Below are 17,875 nucleotides of genomic sequence, written 5' to 3' on the forward strand. Positions count from 1 at the left end.
AAACGGTTCCTTTTCCCGGAGTTGCCCAGCCATTTCGGACCATCCTTCAAGCACCCCTTCCAGCTCTTTGCCAAGGTTTGCTTCCATTGTGTAAAACTTTTGAAAAGCCTCCTCTGTGGGAAATAGATTCTTTTTATTTATAATCCCACTCAAGACTTGCAATTTCCGATTAAGCAGTTCCAGCCTCAAGACAGTAAGCATTTCTTCATCCTTTAGACCAGAGTTCAAAACAAGTTCAAACACAAAGTCCAGCATTTTGGAAGGGAGGGTGAGTGAGTGTCAAATTTCAGTTCCTGTCTCTTCCTTCCTTTGTTTCAATTGTTTCCCACGTCAGTCCAAATTTTCCATCGCCATTTTTTCTGAAGCCAGAGTGTAAAGACCAAAACTTTAAATGGAGATATTTTCTCCCCACTTAATCCCCAAAGGGAAAACCCAGCAGTCTCAGTTTTCAAATTCCAAGCACTTTGTATCCATTATTGTAGCAGCAGTCACTTAAACTGGTTACTTTCTTTCTCTCCCGAAGGGAGGGAGGCAGGCTCCCTTTCCTCTTCCCCCCGGATCGTTCCAAAAATAGAAAAGTCAGTCAAATACTCACAACCACCGGGTTCTTTCAGATCATTAAAGACAGGTAGAACTTAGACGCTCATCACAGGCTTTGTCGCTGCATTTACATCCCGGTTGGGGCATGTCCCCTATAGCCCGGCTCCGTCGTCCCTTCACCCCCACTCCCCCTTTACAGGGGGAGCGAGGGAAGGGTTCGGAGCCACAACGGGCACAGCCGGGGAGCCCAGGGTGCGGGACGCTCTTCCCGCACCCCACCGGAGCCCCGCTTTGCGGTAGCGGGGCTCCAAACCCCCGGGATGGACTGGGCGCTTCGCAGCCGAAGCAGCCCACGACCACCCGCAATGGCGTCGCCGCCGGAAGTCTATTTTGGAAAGTAATTATCATTGTTGGTATTTGCTAAAGATTGGAAACTCCTTATAGACTTTTTGTGTGAAAAAGAAAATGAACTTGTGATATCTGGATTTGAGGATTGAAGAAAATATTGGTTTATAGAAAGTAGAATTATTGGGTATTATCCTGGAGTGGGTGTTTTGAATAATTTCCCATAATATACAGTAGCTGACAGACGAAGAATCAGAAATTAGACTCCCCCCCCCCTTTTTTCTTTCTTTCCCCCTTTTTTCCTTTTCCTCTTTTGAGTTTGTAGTTTTTATTTAAATTCATTTCTTGGGTATCTGACATCCACCTTTGATATCTCTCCCCCCCTTTTCTTTCTTTCTTTCTTTTCTTTCTTTCTTTCTTTCTTTCTTTCTTTCTTTCTTTCTTTCCCCTTTCTTTCTTTTCCTCTTTTGAGTTTGTAGTTTTTATTTAAATTCATTTCTTGGGTATCTGACATCCACATTTGATATCACTCCCCCCCCTTTTCTTTCTTTCTTTCTTTCTTTCTTTCTTTCTTTCTTTCTTTCCCCTTTCTTTCTTTCCCTCTTTTGAGTTTGTAGTTTTTATTTAAATTCATTTCTTGGGTATCTGACATCCACCTTTGATATCTCCCCCCCCCTTTTCTTTCTTTCTTTCCCCTTTCTTTCTTTTCCTCTTTTGAGTTTGTAGTTTTTATTTAAATTCATTTCTTGGGTATCTGACATCCACCATTTTTCGAACTTTCATAAAATCTGTTGGAGAAATAAAGGAAGTTATGTGTCTTGCTTGCTATACAATTGGACACCACACAAGATACAGCATCCAAATTCCGCACGGTGGTTGCTGAGCTCAAGGAGCCACTTTTCTTCCGTGCTTGGATACAATCGAATGCCGTTTTGAATCGGGATGACGGGCCTAACCTTTCAAAAGCTTGCCGATTTTTTCCCAACCCATTTCAACACGGCACTTTTGTTTGTTTCTGAAAATTCTTGAGCAGCGCTGGGAACAAGGCTGCTAGAGGGACCGAGGAACTGCCCGGCTATCAAACCATTTTGGGAGATAGTTTATAACGAAATGAAGAAAATGTTGAGATACTCCTTCAAGAAAACACCAGAGGGCTTTCTACTGGGCATTACACCGGGGAATCTAAAAGAAGTGGATAAAGTGCTTTATCTGCATGCAACAGTGACCGCAAGGATACTTGTTGCAAAGATACACTTTTTGAGACAACCACAACACCACAGGCCTCATCTTCATTCCACGTAGCTTGTACCACCATGACCTGCTTTTTTAGGGCAACCAACCGCCAATTTCGGGACAGGAAGTGGCTCCGCCCTCCTGCAGCACCCGAAATGCCAAGGAACTGATGTACCACCCTCAAGCTTGCCTGCCGTCCAGAATCCCAACACCCGCGTAGCAGCCACCGTGTCACACTTAAGATTCCTGTGCTGCCCTACAGACCGCGCCCCCCCCCAATCCGGTGCAGACCACCCCGGCCCCTAGCTACCTACGCTACTGCGCAAGGCGCTACTGCGCAAGGTATTATATTAAACACAACACAACACACACACAACACCCAGCCTGAAAAATTAATGAAGCCAAGGCACTCTCACATCTCAGCAACCTTACACACTTTTTGCAGCATGCACCAGAGTGTTCAGCATGACCCCAAACCATGCACTTACCTGACTGCCCGTGGAGAGGTATCAAAGGGGATGTTCCTATTGTACTGGGCATCATACACATACGCTGCTGCCAGGAGAAGACTCTGCTGGAAAGAGAGAATACATTTTCAAAAAGGATGCATTTTGACTGAGAGCCAGTGTGGTGAAGAGCGGTAGACTCGTAATCTGGTGAACCGGGTTCGCGTCTCCACTCCTCCATCTGCAGCTGCTGGGTGACCTTGGGCTAGTCACACTTCTTTGAAGTCTCTCAGCCCCACTCACCTCACAGAGTGTTTGTTGTGGGGGAGGAAGGGAAAGGAGAATGTTAGCCGCTTTGAGACTCCTTCGGGTAGTGATAAAGCGGGATATCAAATCCAAACTCTTCTGCTCTACCCTGGGTTTTAACCGCTATCTTACCCCAACCCCATTCAGTGCTTCTAAGGCCCTGCAGCTGGGGTGGGTCAGCCTGCAAGCTAAATGTGCTCTCTTATCCATCTCCTATCTCTTATCCATACTCAACCACTTTTGCCTGCAGAAGTGGCTTGGCACCAGCAGCGTAGCTAGCTGCTCCGGTGCCGGCTGCGGCATGCGCGACCTGCAGCCAGGGGTGGGGTGTGCTGCCCATGGGGGCAGGGCACACTGCATGGAGCCTCTCCACTGCCTCCCCCCCCCCAGATGTAGGGCAGCTGAGGGAGAGGCGGTGGGTAGACGCAAGCCCCACGCTGCCATTTCAGGCAGCGCGGAGCCTGCAGGCACCCAAGCCACTACGTCACTCCCAGGAGAGACGCATGGCTCAGGCATGCTGCAGGCCCCGCAGTAAGTGTTGGCCCCCGCGGTGTGGCACCAAGTTTGTTGCGTTTGTTGACTGAACTAAAAAGGTTTCGTGAGTCCATTTTAAAAAACTCTTATTTTTGTCATTTTGTCACACACACACACACCCAGACCCAGTGATGACACCCGGGGCGGCCCGCACACACCGCAACCCCCCTTCGTCCGCCACTGCTTGGCACTATTGTAGCTTCCCGCAGCTGCTTACTGGTTCAGAGGTCACAGAGTAAAAAATTGAGTGGCAGAATGTACCGGTCCATCTGTCACAGCAAGAGCTATGCAATTCAGAATGCTGTTGAAGGTTTAGTTCAAGTGGACTGTTTGGCTATTAAAATGCAATGGTTAACTGTTTAAAACTTTTAAGTAGTAGCCGTCTCACAAGAAACAGCTTGTTCCAAGCATAACAGATTACTTGATTACAGCTCTTCCGACTAAGATCAAAGGGGGCAGGGGGAATCTTGTACGTTGTACACCTTAACAGATGATGGGCAACGGCCAAGGAGAGGAGTCCTTTTGCTTTCCATAATACCAGACGACAATCTGCTTCCTCCACATCCCTCTCACTGGTCTCCCCGTATCCTTTGGCAATGACGCTTATAATTTGAGTACAACTTCCACAGACAAGAGCTTTGGCTACATGTCAAGCCGGACAATGAGGTTGCTCCGGGCATGCAACACTGTGAAGGCCAAGCACTCCAAAATACTTGGTCTGAGACAAGCCACAGTCGAGTCGGATAGAGACTCCAGCATTGTTGCAACAAAAGTGACATTTCATATGTCCCAATGTGACCCCGAATGCTGGCGGGCTGAACTAAAAGAAGTCCCACAGTGTCCCTACTTAGGTTACAAAGCTGCCCATTCTTGCACAGATAATTTTTTTTTAAAACCCTCCTTTAAAGCCAAGCCATGAAGGCCCACCCCCCACCCCCGCTTTAAAGAAAGCTCGTTTTGATGTCCAGTGTGGCAAATAACAAAGTCAGGGGTCCACTCCAACATTCATCATTGCAATGAGTGCTCCTCTCTGGCAGGAATAATGAACCTCATCCTCAGAACCGTCTTTCCAAAGGCCTTAGTCCCAGACGGTTTACCGATAGAACTATTCAAGACATACATAGACTGGTGGGCAGAACCCTTAGCTCAACTATTTACTCTCATTGATAAACACGGGATCATACCTGAGATATGGCTAAGATCAATAATTATCCCAATTTTTAAAAACGGCGACCCAAATGAGCCAAAGAATTATAGACCGATAAGCCTGATATCAGTGGTAGGGGAAATCTATGCCAAGCATCTTTTATCTAAACTTCTCACCTGGATGAAAAATCTAAATTTACCAGGGAAAGAACAAATAGGCTTCTCTAAAGGCTGCTCTACTTCGTTGTGCCAGGGCGTCGGCCTCTCAGGGGCACCCCAGTGAGTGGGGGGGGGCTGCGCGGCTTTGCCGGTGGCCTCCCCTTTCCCTGCATGCCGCCAGCTGTGCCCCGCCAATCCTCTTTCCTTCCTACCCTCCTTGGCCTGGCCCTCTTTGTGGGCGGGTGCATTGGCGCTGCTGCTGCTGCTGCTTGTGCTGCTTCCACAAGCGCTCGGCAGCAGTGGCGCGGGCTGCAAAGGACGAGGAGCCGCTCCTCGACTGTGAGGCAGTGGCCAAGGACGGGCCTCCGCCGCCTCTTCCTCCACTGCCTCCTCCTCTCCCTCGGCCGCGGGAATCCCCTCAGCTGCCACCCATGGCGGGAGCGGCTCCCGAGGGGCCTCCTCTGCGTCACCGGTGCCTGCCGCCCCACCACCACTCCCCGCGGCACAGGCAGCGGTGTGGCAACCGCCTCCTGCTCCTCGGGCCACTGGGCAGCAGTGAGAGAGCCAACAGGGGGCTGTCGTTGTCAGGCAGCGAAGGAGGTGCCCCGGAGCCTCGCAAGCGAGCGTGGAGTTTCAGCGGTCTGGCCAGCCACGCCGCATCCACCACATCGGCGGCATCTTCTGTGGGCGGCAGCTCCCGGGGCTACGAGGTGGTCTGTGAGTTGGGCCCCGAGTTCTAAATTCTGGGAAAGGGAGGGGGCGTCGGAGGGATCTTTGCACCCCAGCGCCGGTTATGCTTAAGACGGCCCTGTTCATCCTTTCTCCTAAACTTGGAGCTGGTGGTATCCTCCTCACAGGTGTGTCATTGCTGTGACGCAACGTGCAACACCCAGATGCCCCAGCCACCCTCTGAAGTTTGCAGAGGACAAGTGGGCAGGACTCTGGGACCATCCCAGCAGTTGCACTGTCCTTCTGGGGCCTCTTGTGAAAAGTTTCTTGGAGAGGAGCCATAGCTGAATACTAGAGCATCTGTTTTGCATGCAAAATGCCCCAAGTTTGATCTCCAGCATCTTCAAGGAGGTCTGTGAGAGACCACTGCCAAGAACCATAGACACTTGTGGCCAGTCAGTGTAGAGAGTTCTAAGCTAGATAGACCAATGGTCTGACACCATATAAGGCAGTTCCCTATCTTCCTTTTTTTTAAAAAGGGTAAAAGGTAAAGGTAAGGACCCCGGACGGTTAAGTCCAGTCAAAGGGATTGTGGCGCTCATCTCGCTTTCAGGCTGAGGGAGCCGGTGTCTGTCCACAGATAGCTTTTCCAGGTCATGTGGCCACATAGCTGTCAACTTTTCCCTTTTCTTGCGAGGAATCCTATTTGGAATAAGGGAATTTCCCTTAAAAAGGGGGGAAAGTTGACAGCTATGTGTGGCCAGCATGACTTAACTGCTTCTGGCACAACGGGACACCGTGACGGAAACCAGAGCGCACAGAAATGCCTTTTACCTTCCCACTGCAATGGTACCTATTTATCTACTTGCATTGGCGTGCTTTCAAACTGCTAGGTTGGCAGGAGCTAGGACAGAGCAATGGGAGCTCACCCCGTTGCGGGGATTCGAAACCACCGACCTTCTGATTGGCGCACCCAAGAGGCTCAGTGGTTTAGACCACAGCCGCCACCCGTGTCCCTGATCCTATCTTCCTAATGCTGTATTGCAGAGGTGCTATAAGCACCTCAGACATGCAACACCACTGTGGGAATCTCTCCCCCCCCCTCCACACTCATACCATGGAAGTAGCCCCTTGAAAGGCTTCTGCTCCATGAATCTGTCTAATCCTTCTTCAAAGCTAACCTCTCGGCTTCTTCCCAACATACAGGGACATCATTGTGTGCTTGAAGTCACACAAGCACAATGGCCCCCCACAACGTTGGGTGCAACCTGGTGCATCTGCTCTAAACTAGAAAGGTGCACGGGCTACAGCCTTTCTCAACAGTGGAGCTCCTCCATCCCCTTGATCAAGCTGGCATGATCTTGCCTGGGCTGAAGTTACAGCTTCCATCTAAGATTTTATTAAGGATCGGGTGCATCTAACAAGCACCTTTAAAAGCTGGTAAGGGAAGCCCCTTACCAGGTGAAAGAGGAGAGCGCAAAATATGGTCTGAAGCTCAACATCAAAAAAACTAGGATCATAGCCACTGGTCCCATCACCTCCTGGCAAATAGAAGGGGAAGAAATGGAGGCAGTGAGAGATTTCACTTTCTTGGGTTCCATGATCACTGCAGATGGTGACAGCAGTCACGAAATTAGAAGACGCCTGCTTCTTGGGAGAAAAGCAATGACAAACCTAGACAGCATCTTAAAAAGCAAAGACATCACCTTGCCGACAAAGGTCCGTATAGTTAAAGCTATGGTTTTCCCAGTAGTAATGTACGGAAGTGAGAGCTGGACCATCAAGAAGGCTGATCGCCGAAGAATTGATGCTTTTGAATTATGGTGCTGGAGGAGACTCTTGAGAGTCCCATGGACTGCAAGAAGATCAAACCTATCCATTCTGAAAGAAATCAGCCCTGAGTGCTCACTAGAAGGACAGATCCTGAAGTTGAGGCTCCAGTACTTTGGCCACCTCATGAGAAGAGAAGACTCCCTAGAAAAGACCCTGATGTTGGGAAAGATGGAGGGCACAAGGACAAGGGGACGACAGAGGATGAGATGGTTGGACAGTGTTCTCGAAGCTACTAACATGAGTTTGGCCAAACTGCGAGAGGCAGTGAAGGATAGGCGTGCCTGGCGTGCTCTGCTCCATGGGGTCACGAAGAGTTGGACACGACTGAACAACAACAACAAGGGAAGCCCCAGGTAGGCTCTCTTTGCAAGGGTTTGCGGAAAACCACGTTGCTTTCTCCATCAGGAGGGACAGCTCAAGTCACACAGGAGAAACTGCTTTGCCAGAGTCCTCTTCTGTGTGAGAGTATCCATCCTACGGATGCCTGTTGCTGGAAGCTGCAGGAGGGGAGATGCTCCTGGCTGCGTTCAGTTCCTGCTTTCAGGATTCCCATGGGCATCTGGCTGACTGCAGAGAGGACAGGATGCTGGCCTGAACCAGCAGGGGTGCTCTTATGTTCATTTTGATAACGGTAAGGATATGACCAAGAAGCCAATCTAGTTGATCTAAATTCATAGTTTCTTCTTTTGAGCAGAATCTGGGCACAGCCCAAGTATGTCAAGCAAAACAAAGGGGGGAATCTAATGCATTGATCACCAGTAAATAATGTGAGAAGAGGAACAGCTATTGTTTATGAATCAAGTCTTTCCATCAGCTGTTGGGAGTGTCTGTGGCTCAGTGGCAGTTTTGCAGGTATAAGTTCCCAATGTTCAACCCCAGACCTCTCCAGTTAGGGCTGAGAATGTTCCCCCATCCGAAACCCCAGATAGCAGCCCCCCAGCCAGTGCGGACAATATTGAGCTGGATGAACAGATGGGCCAATGGTCTGACTCTCTATAATGAAGCTACCGTGGCTGTGCGCACAACAAGCCCATTTACTCTGCATCCATACTCTGATTTGGGAAGCAGTGTATGCACGACATTAGCCGCAATCCAAATCCATCCGGTTGTTTCTTATGAACTTTTGCATTCCGACCCCACTTAAAAGACCCAGTTTGGATCCAAATTGAGAAAAAAGAACAACCTAACTGCATTTCCAGCCCATAATATGTACACAGCCTCTGAAACAGAACTGCCTACATCCTACATTGGACTGTGATGGAAAAAGCAGAGACCAGATTGTCTGCAATACAGCTCATGGGAGTCTTCTGGGCTGGACTCTCCATGGGTGTCCACAAGGCACCAGTCATCCCAGAAAGCCACACCTTTGCTTGCAGGATACCGCAGGTACCCCTTGAATTGCTGCACCCCAGGCAGCAGCTGCTGTGTCTCTGCCTGTATAACGGATCTCGCCTTTGCCAAGGAATGCGACGAAAACGCCTGGCTCAGCTTTTTTTTTTTTAAAGGCTCTCGGCACATTGGCCGAGAAGCAGCAGCCAGGCCGGCAGAGCAACAGTCTCTGCCAACCTTTTTAAGTTTGCCCGCGTGCATTCCTGCCCACCCAAACGCCCCATTACGCAGGAGAAGCTTTGTGCGCCATGGAGCTGAAGGAGAGGTTGCTGAAGATGCCACACAACTGCTGTCCAGAGGCACAGCTGCAGAAGTGGGCAACTCTTTCCCCTAACTCACGGGACCACCCCAAGGAAAGTAACCACTTGCTAGAGCAGCTGGTGTTTGGTGCAAGCAGGCGCGCTGCAAAGTGATCTCTCGTTTCTAAAAAAAAAAAAAAGTGGGGGCCCGTGGAAACATTTGCAGTAGCAAAGCAGCCGTGGGGGAAAGCGGGGGGTGGTGGTGGTTGAGCAGGCTTGGGCTGGGCCTGCAGGGGGACCAGAAGAGCAACGTGGACGATGCAGCCCCTCCAAGCGGAGACCCCCCCCCTCTCCTCCCCTCGTCACGGTCGCGCAAGAACCAGTCTTAGGCGGGTCACCTCCTCCTGCGCCGAGTCTCCCATCGCGGCGTCGGGCGCGGCTCCGGCTAAGCTCCGCGGCGGCTGCGCGGCTGCGGAGTCGGCTTGCTCCTGCACTCCCGGCGGTTGCGGGATCCCGACTCGACTCCGGCCCGCAGACTCCATCCCCGAAACTGCAGCGCCGCCGAGGAGGCTTTAATTCCCCAGCTGCACGTGACTCCGGGCAGCGGAAACGACTCCTAGCCCCGGAGAAGGATGGATAGACGGCTGGATGAGCGAGCAGGGCGCTGCGCGAAGCGCTCGATTCCGCGCCTCGCCTTGGCGCAGCAAAACTTTGGGGTTCCTCCACCTCCCCGCCCCCGCCGCAAAGGAGGCTGGCGAGAATCTGGACCCGCCCTGTGGGTTGCCTCGGAAAGGAAGCCCGGCTGAGTTTATTGGGGTTTCTTAAGGGGCGTCATAGGATTTCAAAAGCGCCCCCATCCGCTGCACGTTTAACTCGAGGTTGGTGAAAACGCACGGGATGGCCACCTTGCAGCGCTACCCCGCTACATCCTTCTTGGAAAGCAAGTCCCTGTTTTCAAGGAAGGAACACATAGGAAGCTGCCTTAGTTAGTCTATCTAGCTGAGTGTTGCATACACTGACTGGCAGCCGCTCCCTAGGGTTTCAGATAGGAGCCTCTCCCAACCCCACCTGGAGATGCCAGCGGGGATTGAACCGGCGACCTTCTGTTTGCAGGGCAGAGGCTCTATCAGGGAGGTATGGCGTTGCTGGACTCCATCTCCCACCATTTATGTACCTTGGACTGAGGTTAGTAGCGGATTGGCAGCCATGTGCCTTAAATGCTTCAGGAGTTTCAATGCTATCTTTTGCAGATTAGACAGAGAGCAGTTTTGTAAATCACCATATTAAGTATGCAATTATCAAGGTCTGCACTTGTCTGCATTTCATTTCTCTCTGGCAACACTTCTGACAATCCTCACCCAAGAAGAAGAAGATATGTGGACCTACAAATCGGGATAACACTAAATGCATCCGATGAAGAGGGCTGTAATCCATGGAAGTTTAATGCCACGATAAATCCATTCGTTTTCAAGATGCCACAAGACTCTGGCATCCCACAATATATGCACGTTTCCATTTTTATGACGTGCATGGTTGCAGCCACACTTCTCTGTTCCTTCCCTCCCCCGTCACAGCTACAAGTGCTATGAAGCTAAAAGAAATGCTAAGGATTCAAATAAGTAATGGACAATTCATTTGTAACACTGAATTTCCCACCAGCTAACCCCAAAGGGTCTCACCTCAACTTACGAATAACATATAGATTTAAAACAAAATAGAAAATTCTTTCCAGTAGCACCTTAGAGACCAACTGAGTTTGTTCTTGGTATGAGCTTTCGTGTGCATGCACACTTCTTCAGATATAGATTTAAAAACAACAAAACAACTGGAAACAGAAATGACAAAACCAGGGTTGCAGCATTTAATGGGGTTGGCTTAATCCTGGGGTGGAGAACCTTTGGCTCTTAATATGTTGCAGAACTACAATTCCCATCATCCCCAGCCATTGGTCATGCTGGCTGTGACTGATGGGAGGTTTTTAGGGGGGGGGGAATAACGAAAAAAATCATTTTTTAAAGGTAAATTGTCACGATTGCCAATAAAGAGGTATAGAATACAGCTAGGTGATTTACTAAATCAACAATAAAACATACCAGGAGGAAAAGGATATGTGGTCTATAATTACAAAGGGTTCCATGATATAAATCAAAACCACTACAATTTTTTATTTTAAAAAGAAGACAAAAACAACAACATTGGACTGCACTAAATCCACACTTGCATAGATAATGCAATACCAGATGCTCCTGAGCCACTGTATAAAATAAAATTAGACCCTTTGGATTATTGAAATCAAAGCTTTTCCAAAACCTACGATTGTGTCCCGAACTGCTATCAAAAGATGCAAAATCAATTCCTTGTTTTTTCTGGTCTTGATCTGAATCTGTAAACAAATGCAAGATCCAGACAAGGGGAGGGATGAATTGCTTGTCCAGTTATTAATGAGATGTCAGAAAATACTTTTGTCCTGAACCAGTTTACCTTGGTAGGTCCCAGCATCCCGGCAGCCTCTCCAGCCTAAGTGTGAAGCACCCCTATGTACAAAAGGAATGAATCACGGTGTTAAGTACCAACTATGCGCCATTTTCAGGAAGAGTTCCCTCTTTGAGCCAAAAAAGATGTATATGGAACCTTGGACCAGATTTTTGTTTTGTTTTGTTTTCAATCTTCATTTTCTGTCTGAACTCCTCAGTTGTGTACCCACCAGGTCTTATGATTTTGATTTGCAGTGAAAGTAGCATTTGAAAAAAATGTCATACAGCAGTGAAACTAACCCATTGATGGGACCCGAGGAACCCATAATAATTTCTGAGTTGTACTTCAGCAACATCTGGAGGACCATCCCTGAGTTAATTTGATTATGGCCATAATCCTCACCCCACTTACCTGAGAGTAAGTCACATTAAACTCAGTGGGACTTAAATATTAGTAGATACAGTTAGGATTACGCTGCAAATACATTTTTGGTGTCCCAGGTGTCCCAGCATATTAGAGAGACACACACACGCACACACACACACACACACACAAATACCTTTAATACTCATAAAGCGTGCAGATGGCAATCATCATCCTAAAAGATGTATTCCCTTTTGCCTTTCATGTGTATGTACAAATGAGTTCAGAACAGAGCAGGCATAGGCAAACTCGGCCCTCCAGATGTTTTGGGACTACAACTCCCATGATCCCTGGCTAGCAGGACCAGCAGTCAGGGATGATGGGAACTGTAGTCCCAAAACATCTGGAGGGCTGAGTTTGCCTGTGCCTGGACTAGAGTCTATGCTGGCACAGGTGTGTGCATACAGCTGTTTCATGTTACCTGGAACCCTGATTGAGTTCTCAAATGCATGAGAGCCAATTATTAAGACACCAGGCCCATTGGCAGAGCAACTCTGTATTACAACGATGTCTGCAACTGTAACATGAACCCTGCCATGTGGGAATCCCTTGCAGATTACCATAGTGCCTTGAGACAGTTAAGTCATGTATCCATAGCAGTGATCAGAGGAGGAATGACCTCTGGGAGGAACACAGAGAGAAGAAACACCATGATGCATCTGCCCCAGCTGCAATAAAACATGTCTCTCCCATATCGGTCTCTACAGCCACAGCAGGTTCTGTAAATCTCCAGTGGTTTGATTTCACCCCCAAAGGAGCAGTCCTCTATTGTCTCCTGAGACAGGCGGCTGCCAACCAGCTAACTGAAATGAGGTACCAATGGAATCTGTGGAAGAAGACTTTTACTTAAGGCCCATTGATTTTATCGAGAACGAGATTCAACTAAGTTAAACTAGATGCACTAACCGATCAAGCGAGAGTGAGTGACTCTTCTTGGATGGTGTGCTGAATGCACTGGCACCCGGAAACATAGGAAACTGCCTTCCACTTATAGTTAACTATTGGTCCATCTAGCTCAGAATTTTCTATGCCACTGGGCAGTGAGTATCCAGAATTTCAGGCAGGAGTCTCTCACAGCTTGGCCAGAAGATGCCAGGGATTGAATCTGGGGCCTTGTGCATGCAAGGCAGATGCTCTACACTGTGGCCCTTCCCCAGTGGGTTCACCGTCCCTGTTGTAGACAATTCTGAGCCAGATGCACAGATGGTCCGATCTGGAATAGGCAGTCTCCTACGCGCTCTGAGGGCTGGTTAATTTTACGGTAAAGGACTGGAAAATTACGGGAGGGAGGCTATATGCCAGGACTGGGATTTTTTTTTTCAGCCAAGGTGGCTGCCCAGAAGTATTTTATTTAGAGTTTCCTATTTTACATACGCAATGTGCATAATGCTCTTTTCTTGTGGCCTGGGTGGTTTCATTTCATCTGGCCATTCTGAAAGGATCGGCTACAGCGGAGGGTTGAAAAGTTCGCTGCTTTCATGGGCTGTGGCTGCAGCTCGCGCTGGTTTGTTCATCTGCCAGCGGTGGAATCTGGCATGCAGGAAAAGGAAGTTTGGCATTAAAGTCAGCTTAATATTGTTTCTCTAAGCAGTGCCCCAGAAATGCTGAGGAAGCATTTATCTGTCCAGGGGCGTTCAAAGGAGGGGTTTGCATACAAAGAGCACAATCAAGTTCATTCAACTGTATTTAACTATTAGATTACTATAGGCACACTCCTGTTCTTATTAGCTTTCAGCTGAACAAAGAGTTCTGGGGGGGGCACCTTCAAGGTTAAAAATTAATTGCAGCCCAGGCTTTTGCAGGCTAGAGTCCATTCTGTCAAATGCATGAGGTATTATTCTCAGTTGACAGATTTCTACACACACACAAACACACACGTGGATAGAAGGAGAGGAAATGAACAAAGCGAAGCTTGGTGGCCGGCACTACAAGACAAAAGGTGCAATCCTATGCATGTCTATTTGGAAGAAAGTGTACATAGCATTGCAGGCTTAGAGAAGCCTTGCTACTGTGCAGAGTCAAATGAAAACACAGTCCAATGCAAGTGGTAAAAAAAGGTCTGCTAGGGTGGGAGGTAGTGAACTGGCAAAGCAGGTTTCTGAACAGCGTGCATCGTGGTCCCCAATGTTTTTGGGCCTGGGGAAGCGTGTTTGGAAATCTATCCCATTTGTAGGCACAAATTCACAGAAGGGGAAGAATGATGGCCGGGGAATCCCACCTACAGGCAAAATAGCTACACCCCACCCCAATGAAGAGGAGGAGGAGGAGGAGGAGGAGGAGGAGGAGGAGGAGGAGGAGGAGGAGAACACTCCTCCCAAAAGGGAAAATAGTCCCTGCCAATTAAACAACCCAAACAAAACCACAGGCAAAACACCCCAAACCAAGAAACGCAAAAATCAGGCAAAACACACACTAGCAAACATAAACACAGAGAATGTATGCTCATGTGGAGCCCGGAAAAATTATGGGAAAGGAAGGTTAAGAGTGTAAAGTGGCTGGGTGCCTGCACTTTGCTTTTGATTCTGCCCAGGGCCACTCACGGGGTGTGTGTGTGTGTGTGTGAGCTTTAAAAAACCCCACAATTCAAAATTTTTGGAGGGGCAAGCGGTCTTTATGAGCACCCAGAGTGGTGGTGTTTGAGAGTGTCTTTTTGAGGACTCCAGGGGAACATTAACCTCTAAGGAGTGGGAATGTAAACTGGCTGTGGATCTGCAGTGGAGAGCTGAGTTTTGTCAGTTTTGTGAATACATTGTTGGGGAGAGTGGGATCCTGTTGCATCTTTCGGTTGCCATGATTCGCATGACTGGCCCAGGTGTGAGTTTGGCCAAACTGCGGGAGGCAGTGAAAGATAGGCGTGCCTGGCGTGCTCTGGTCCATGGGGTCACGAAGAGTCGGACATGACTGAACGACTGAACAACAACAACGACAACAACAACAACAACAACAACAACAAAGCTCTCTCTCTCTCAACATTACTACTGTACTACTAAGTCTTTTATTTTGGGGGGGGGGTTGTGGCAGTATATACCTATGTTTTATGGTTACATGATGTACTGCATTCATCAACCTTTGCAATAGCTGCTATTGACTGGAAAATGGTAAATATCTGTACTGTCTGCTGAACACATTTTTATTAATCTGTACCTATATATTAGTCTTGAAAACAAATAAAAATATACAAAAACAAACAATCATGACTACTTGTAGTACTTTCTTCTTCTTCTTCTTCGTCTTCTTCAGCGTAATGGCACCTTAAAGAGCAGAAAATCCAGAAGCTCTTTCGATGGCCCGAGCCTTGACTTAGTTTACTTCGAAGGAAGCCTACTGAATTTCAGCCGGATCCGCTGTCGAGGAAAAGCGCTCGTCGCACAGCATCGCAGCCCCAGTGTGCCTGCCTACGCTTGACCGCTAGTGGGCGCCGCGCCGGAAACCCCCCCCCCCCCATTTTTTCCCCTTTCCCTTTGGCGCAGCGCGAGGGGAAGCAGTTTGGCCCTCCGTGGGCACCGTAGTAGGGAGACGGCGGGGAACATGGCGCTGAGCTCGGAGCCGCTCTCGGAGCGCTCCGTGAAGCTGGCGGTGCTGCTGGCCTTCGCTTCGGGGGTGCTGGTGGGCTGGCAGGCGAACAGGGCGCGGAGGCGCTACCTCGACTGGCGGAAGAAGCGGCTGCAGGACCAGCTGGCGGCTACGCAGAAGAAGCTGGACCTGGCGTAAGCCCGGTGAGGACGTCGGCGGGATGGTGGCCGGGAAGGGTCATGTCTCTCTGCATGGCTTCTTGAGGGAGTGGTGGCCGGGAAGGGTCATGCCCTTTCCGTGGCTTTTTGAGGGAGAGGGAGTGGGATGGTGGCCGGGAAGGGTCATGCCCCCTTTCATGGCTTTTTTAAAAAAGAGGACTGCTGGCTTTTGAACGCCAAACTAGCAGTTGGCTACCCAACTATCATTTGCTTAAATGTATCCACTCTTGATTTTTAAGAAACCTGAATAGATAGCATCATTTGTATTATTATTTTGTTTCTATTTCTATCAACAGCCAGGAGCAAATGGAAGCAAGAGGAAGCCTTTGGATCAAATCTGACATTTAACAGACTTTGAGAAAGCACACATGTACAAGAATAATGCTTCTATTATTTCACTCAATAAGACTGATACCTGAAGAAGCTCAACATGTATGGAAGAACATCATCAAAACAAAAGCTGAAATTTTGTGGTCTGCTTTGATGGGGTCAACTTCTTGTGCCATGTTTGGAAGAAGTGATTTGTTTCATTATCTGACGCTTGAAACTATGATGACTGAATCTTGATGACAAGTGTCTGCATGTGACTAAATAAACTTTATTTTAAAAAGTTATTCTAGTTAAACTGTGTTGGCTCAGAGAACGAAGGCATGCTTTATTTCTAAGGCCCTTTAATTGTGAAAACTTAACCCTTCTGCTTGGTGGTAAAGTTGGGTGACATTTCCCTAACTAACCCACAAAAAGCTGAACTGTTTTATTGTGGCATGATCTCCTGGAGGTTATAGTTTTCTCATTGACTACATAAAAGGACTGGGTTATAGACCAAATTATAACTTTATTTCTTACAGGTAACATACCACTTATCAAATAGAGGTGAGCTCTTGAAGCCATACACTTTAAACCATACACTTTAAAGTACCAGAGTCAGTACAAGCCAGATAAAGCCAACCGGCTAAAGTTAAAGCAAAACCTATGAAAATGTAATTGAGCTATGTGTGAAGTACAGTAGCTAATGAGGAAAGACTGTAGCTCAGTGGTTCCAAGTTCAGTTGCTAGCATATCTAGGTAGGGCTGGGGCAAAGACTCCTGTCTGAAACTGGAGGACTGCTGCTGGTCTGTGTCAACAGTACTGAGCTAGATGTTCCAGTGGTCTGACCTGGTATAAAGCAAATCCTAAATTGATTGCAGATAAGCTAGGTGAGAAAGCTATACCGTATATATATCTTACATCACTTGGGATGTGTGTGTGTGTGTGTGTGTGTATCTCAACCAACATACACATTTTATATCCACAATATATAATTTCATTTACACATCTGATGATGCTGGGAACAACGGTGCTGCAATCTCCAGTGGTTCCCAATTAGCTAAGTACTTTAAAACCTGTTTTTCAAAAGTGAAGTCATGGACCCTCTACTTTTGAAATTTTTGATATCTCTATGGTAGTTTTTGTTACTTGGATGGTGCCATGGATCCTCTGGGTGGGTTACGAGGACCCCCTGGGGTCTGTGGATCATCAATTAGAAACCACTGCTGTACCCAATCATCTGTTTGTAACCCCCCTTGAACTTAATAGGACTTACTTATGACTAAACGTACTTTGGATCATTGTGCTGAAAACCTGTGATGAGAAGCCCCCTAATGGCATTTTAGAAGAGGGAAACTTCTTTTGCTAAATAAAAATGGATGTGGTGAAAAAGATAAGGTTTCCAAAGTTACATGAGAAGGTGTTATGTAAGATAACGTAACCTTCAGAGACTTTGCAGTGGAAATGTGGTGAGCATTTCACTTGGAGATCTTTGCGCACCTTTTAGTTAGTCATATTTAAATGTCATATAAAAAAGCAACCTAGAAGTTTATGCATTGCGTGTTACCCCGATACTGCAGCTGCTTTATCTCCTAGCATGACCTGTCTACATTTCAAACGTATTATATCGGCTTTATAGCACTTCAGCATTCTGGTTTCCACCAAAGCAACACACGGTACCTGGTAAGTGTACCCATGGAATTCTAGATCCTTGGGAGAGGAAGGCACACTTTAAAAGGTGGTGGACAAAATGCCGATAAAATCACCAATGGGACCGTTTGCATGGGCAGCTCGGGGTGTGCAGTACCCGCCCTTTTTAATCTCTCGGCTGCGCTGCATGCTGGGACACGTAGTTCGGTTGGACGCCAGAGAAGTGTCGCTGTCCGTCTCCTCGTAGCGGGAATCGCGGCGCCTAAGGATGACGCTATAAATCCCGCGCCGCAGCGTTCCGTCTCCTTGGCGACCGGCTGCGGCCTTCTTCTTCCTCCGTGCAAGGCACGTAGAGCTTTGTCGCCCTGCTGGCGGTATGACTGGGCGCCGCGGCCGGACGGGCCCGCTGCAGAACGCGCAGCGCCGGGGCCGAGAGCTGCGGGAGCAGGT

At 48.3% G+C, this 17,875-nt stretch overlaps 2 protein-coding genes across 4 annotated transcripts in view; one reads left to right on the forward strand and one right to left on the reverse strand.

Annotated features, from left to right (window-relative positions):
* LOC117044335 (two pore calcium channel protein 1-like) overlaps positions 1-9,469 on the reverse strand; it is a 31,947-nt gene extending 22,478 nt beyond the window's left edge. The window contains exons 1-2 of one of the 3 annotated variants that reach the window (XM_033144991.1): positions 9,238-9,469; positions 2,607-2,689 (exon numbers count right to left, since the gene is read on the reverse strand). In XM_033144991.1, coding sequence (XP_033000882.1) covers positions 2,607-2,689; positions 9,238-9,381 — 227 coding nt within the window. In that variant the 5' untranslated portion in view covers positions 9,382-9,469. Of the gene's footprint in view, positions 1-2,606; positions 2,694-9,237 lie in introns of those variants that run through there. The other 2 variants (XM_033144990.1, XM_033144992.1) reach the window with 2 other exon arrangements.
* Positions 9,470-17,774: 8,305 nt separating this feature from the next.
* Positions 17,775-17,875, forward strand: part of NPHP1 (nephrocystin 1) — a 33,004-nt gene continuing 32,903 nt past the window's right edge. The window contains exon 1 of the mRNA XM_033144993.1: positions 17,775-17,873. Coding sequence (XP_033000884.1) covers positions 17,802-17,873 — 72 coding nt within the window. The 5' untranslated portion in view covers positions 17,775-17,801. The remainder of the gene's footprint in view (positions 17,874-17,875) is intronic.

Source organism: Lacerta agilis, chromosome 3, assembly GCF_009819535.1.
Source record: "Lacerta agilis isolate rLacAgi1 chromosome 3, rLacAgi1.pri, whole genome shotgun sequence".
In the NCBI taxonomy this organism is placed as follows: domain Eukaryota; kingdom Metazoa; phylum Chordata; class Lepidosauria; order Squamata; family Lacertidae; genus Lacerta; species Lacerta agilis.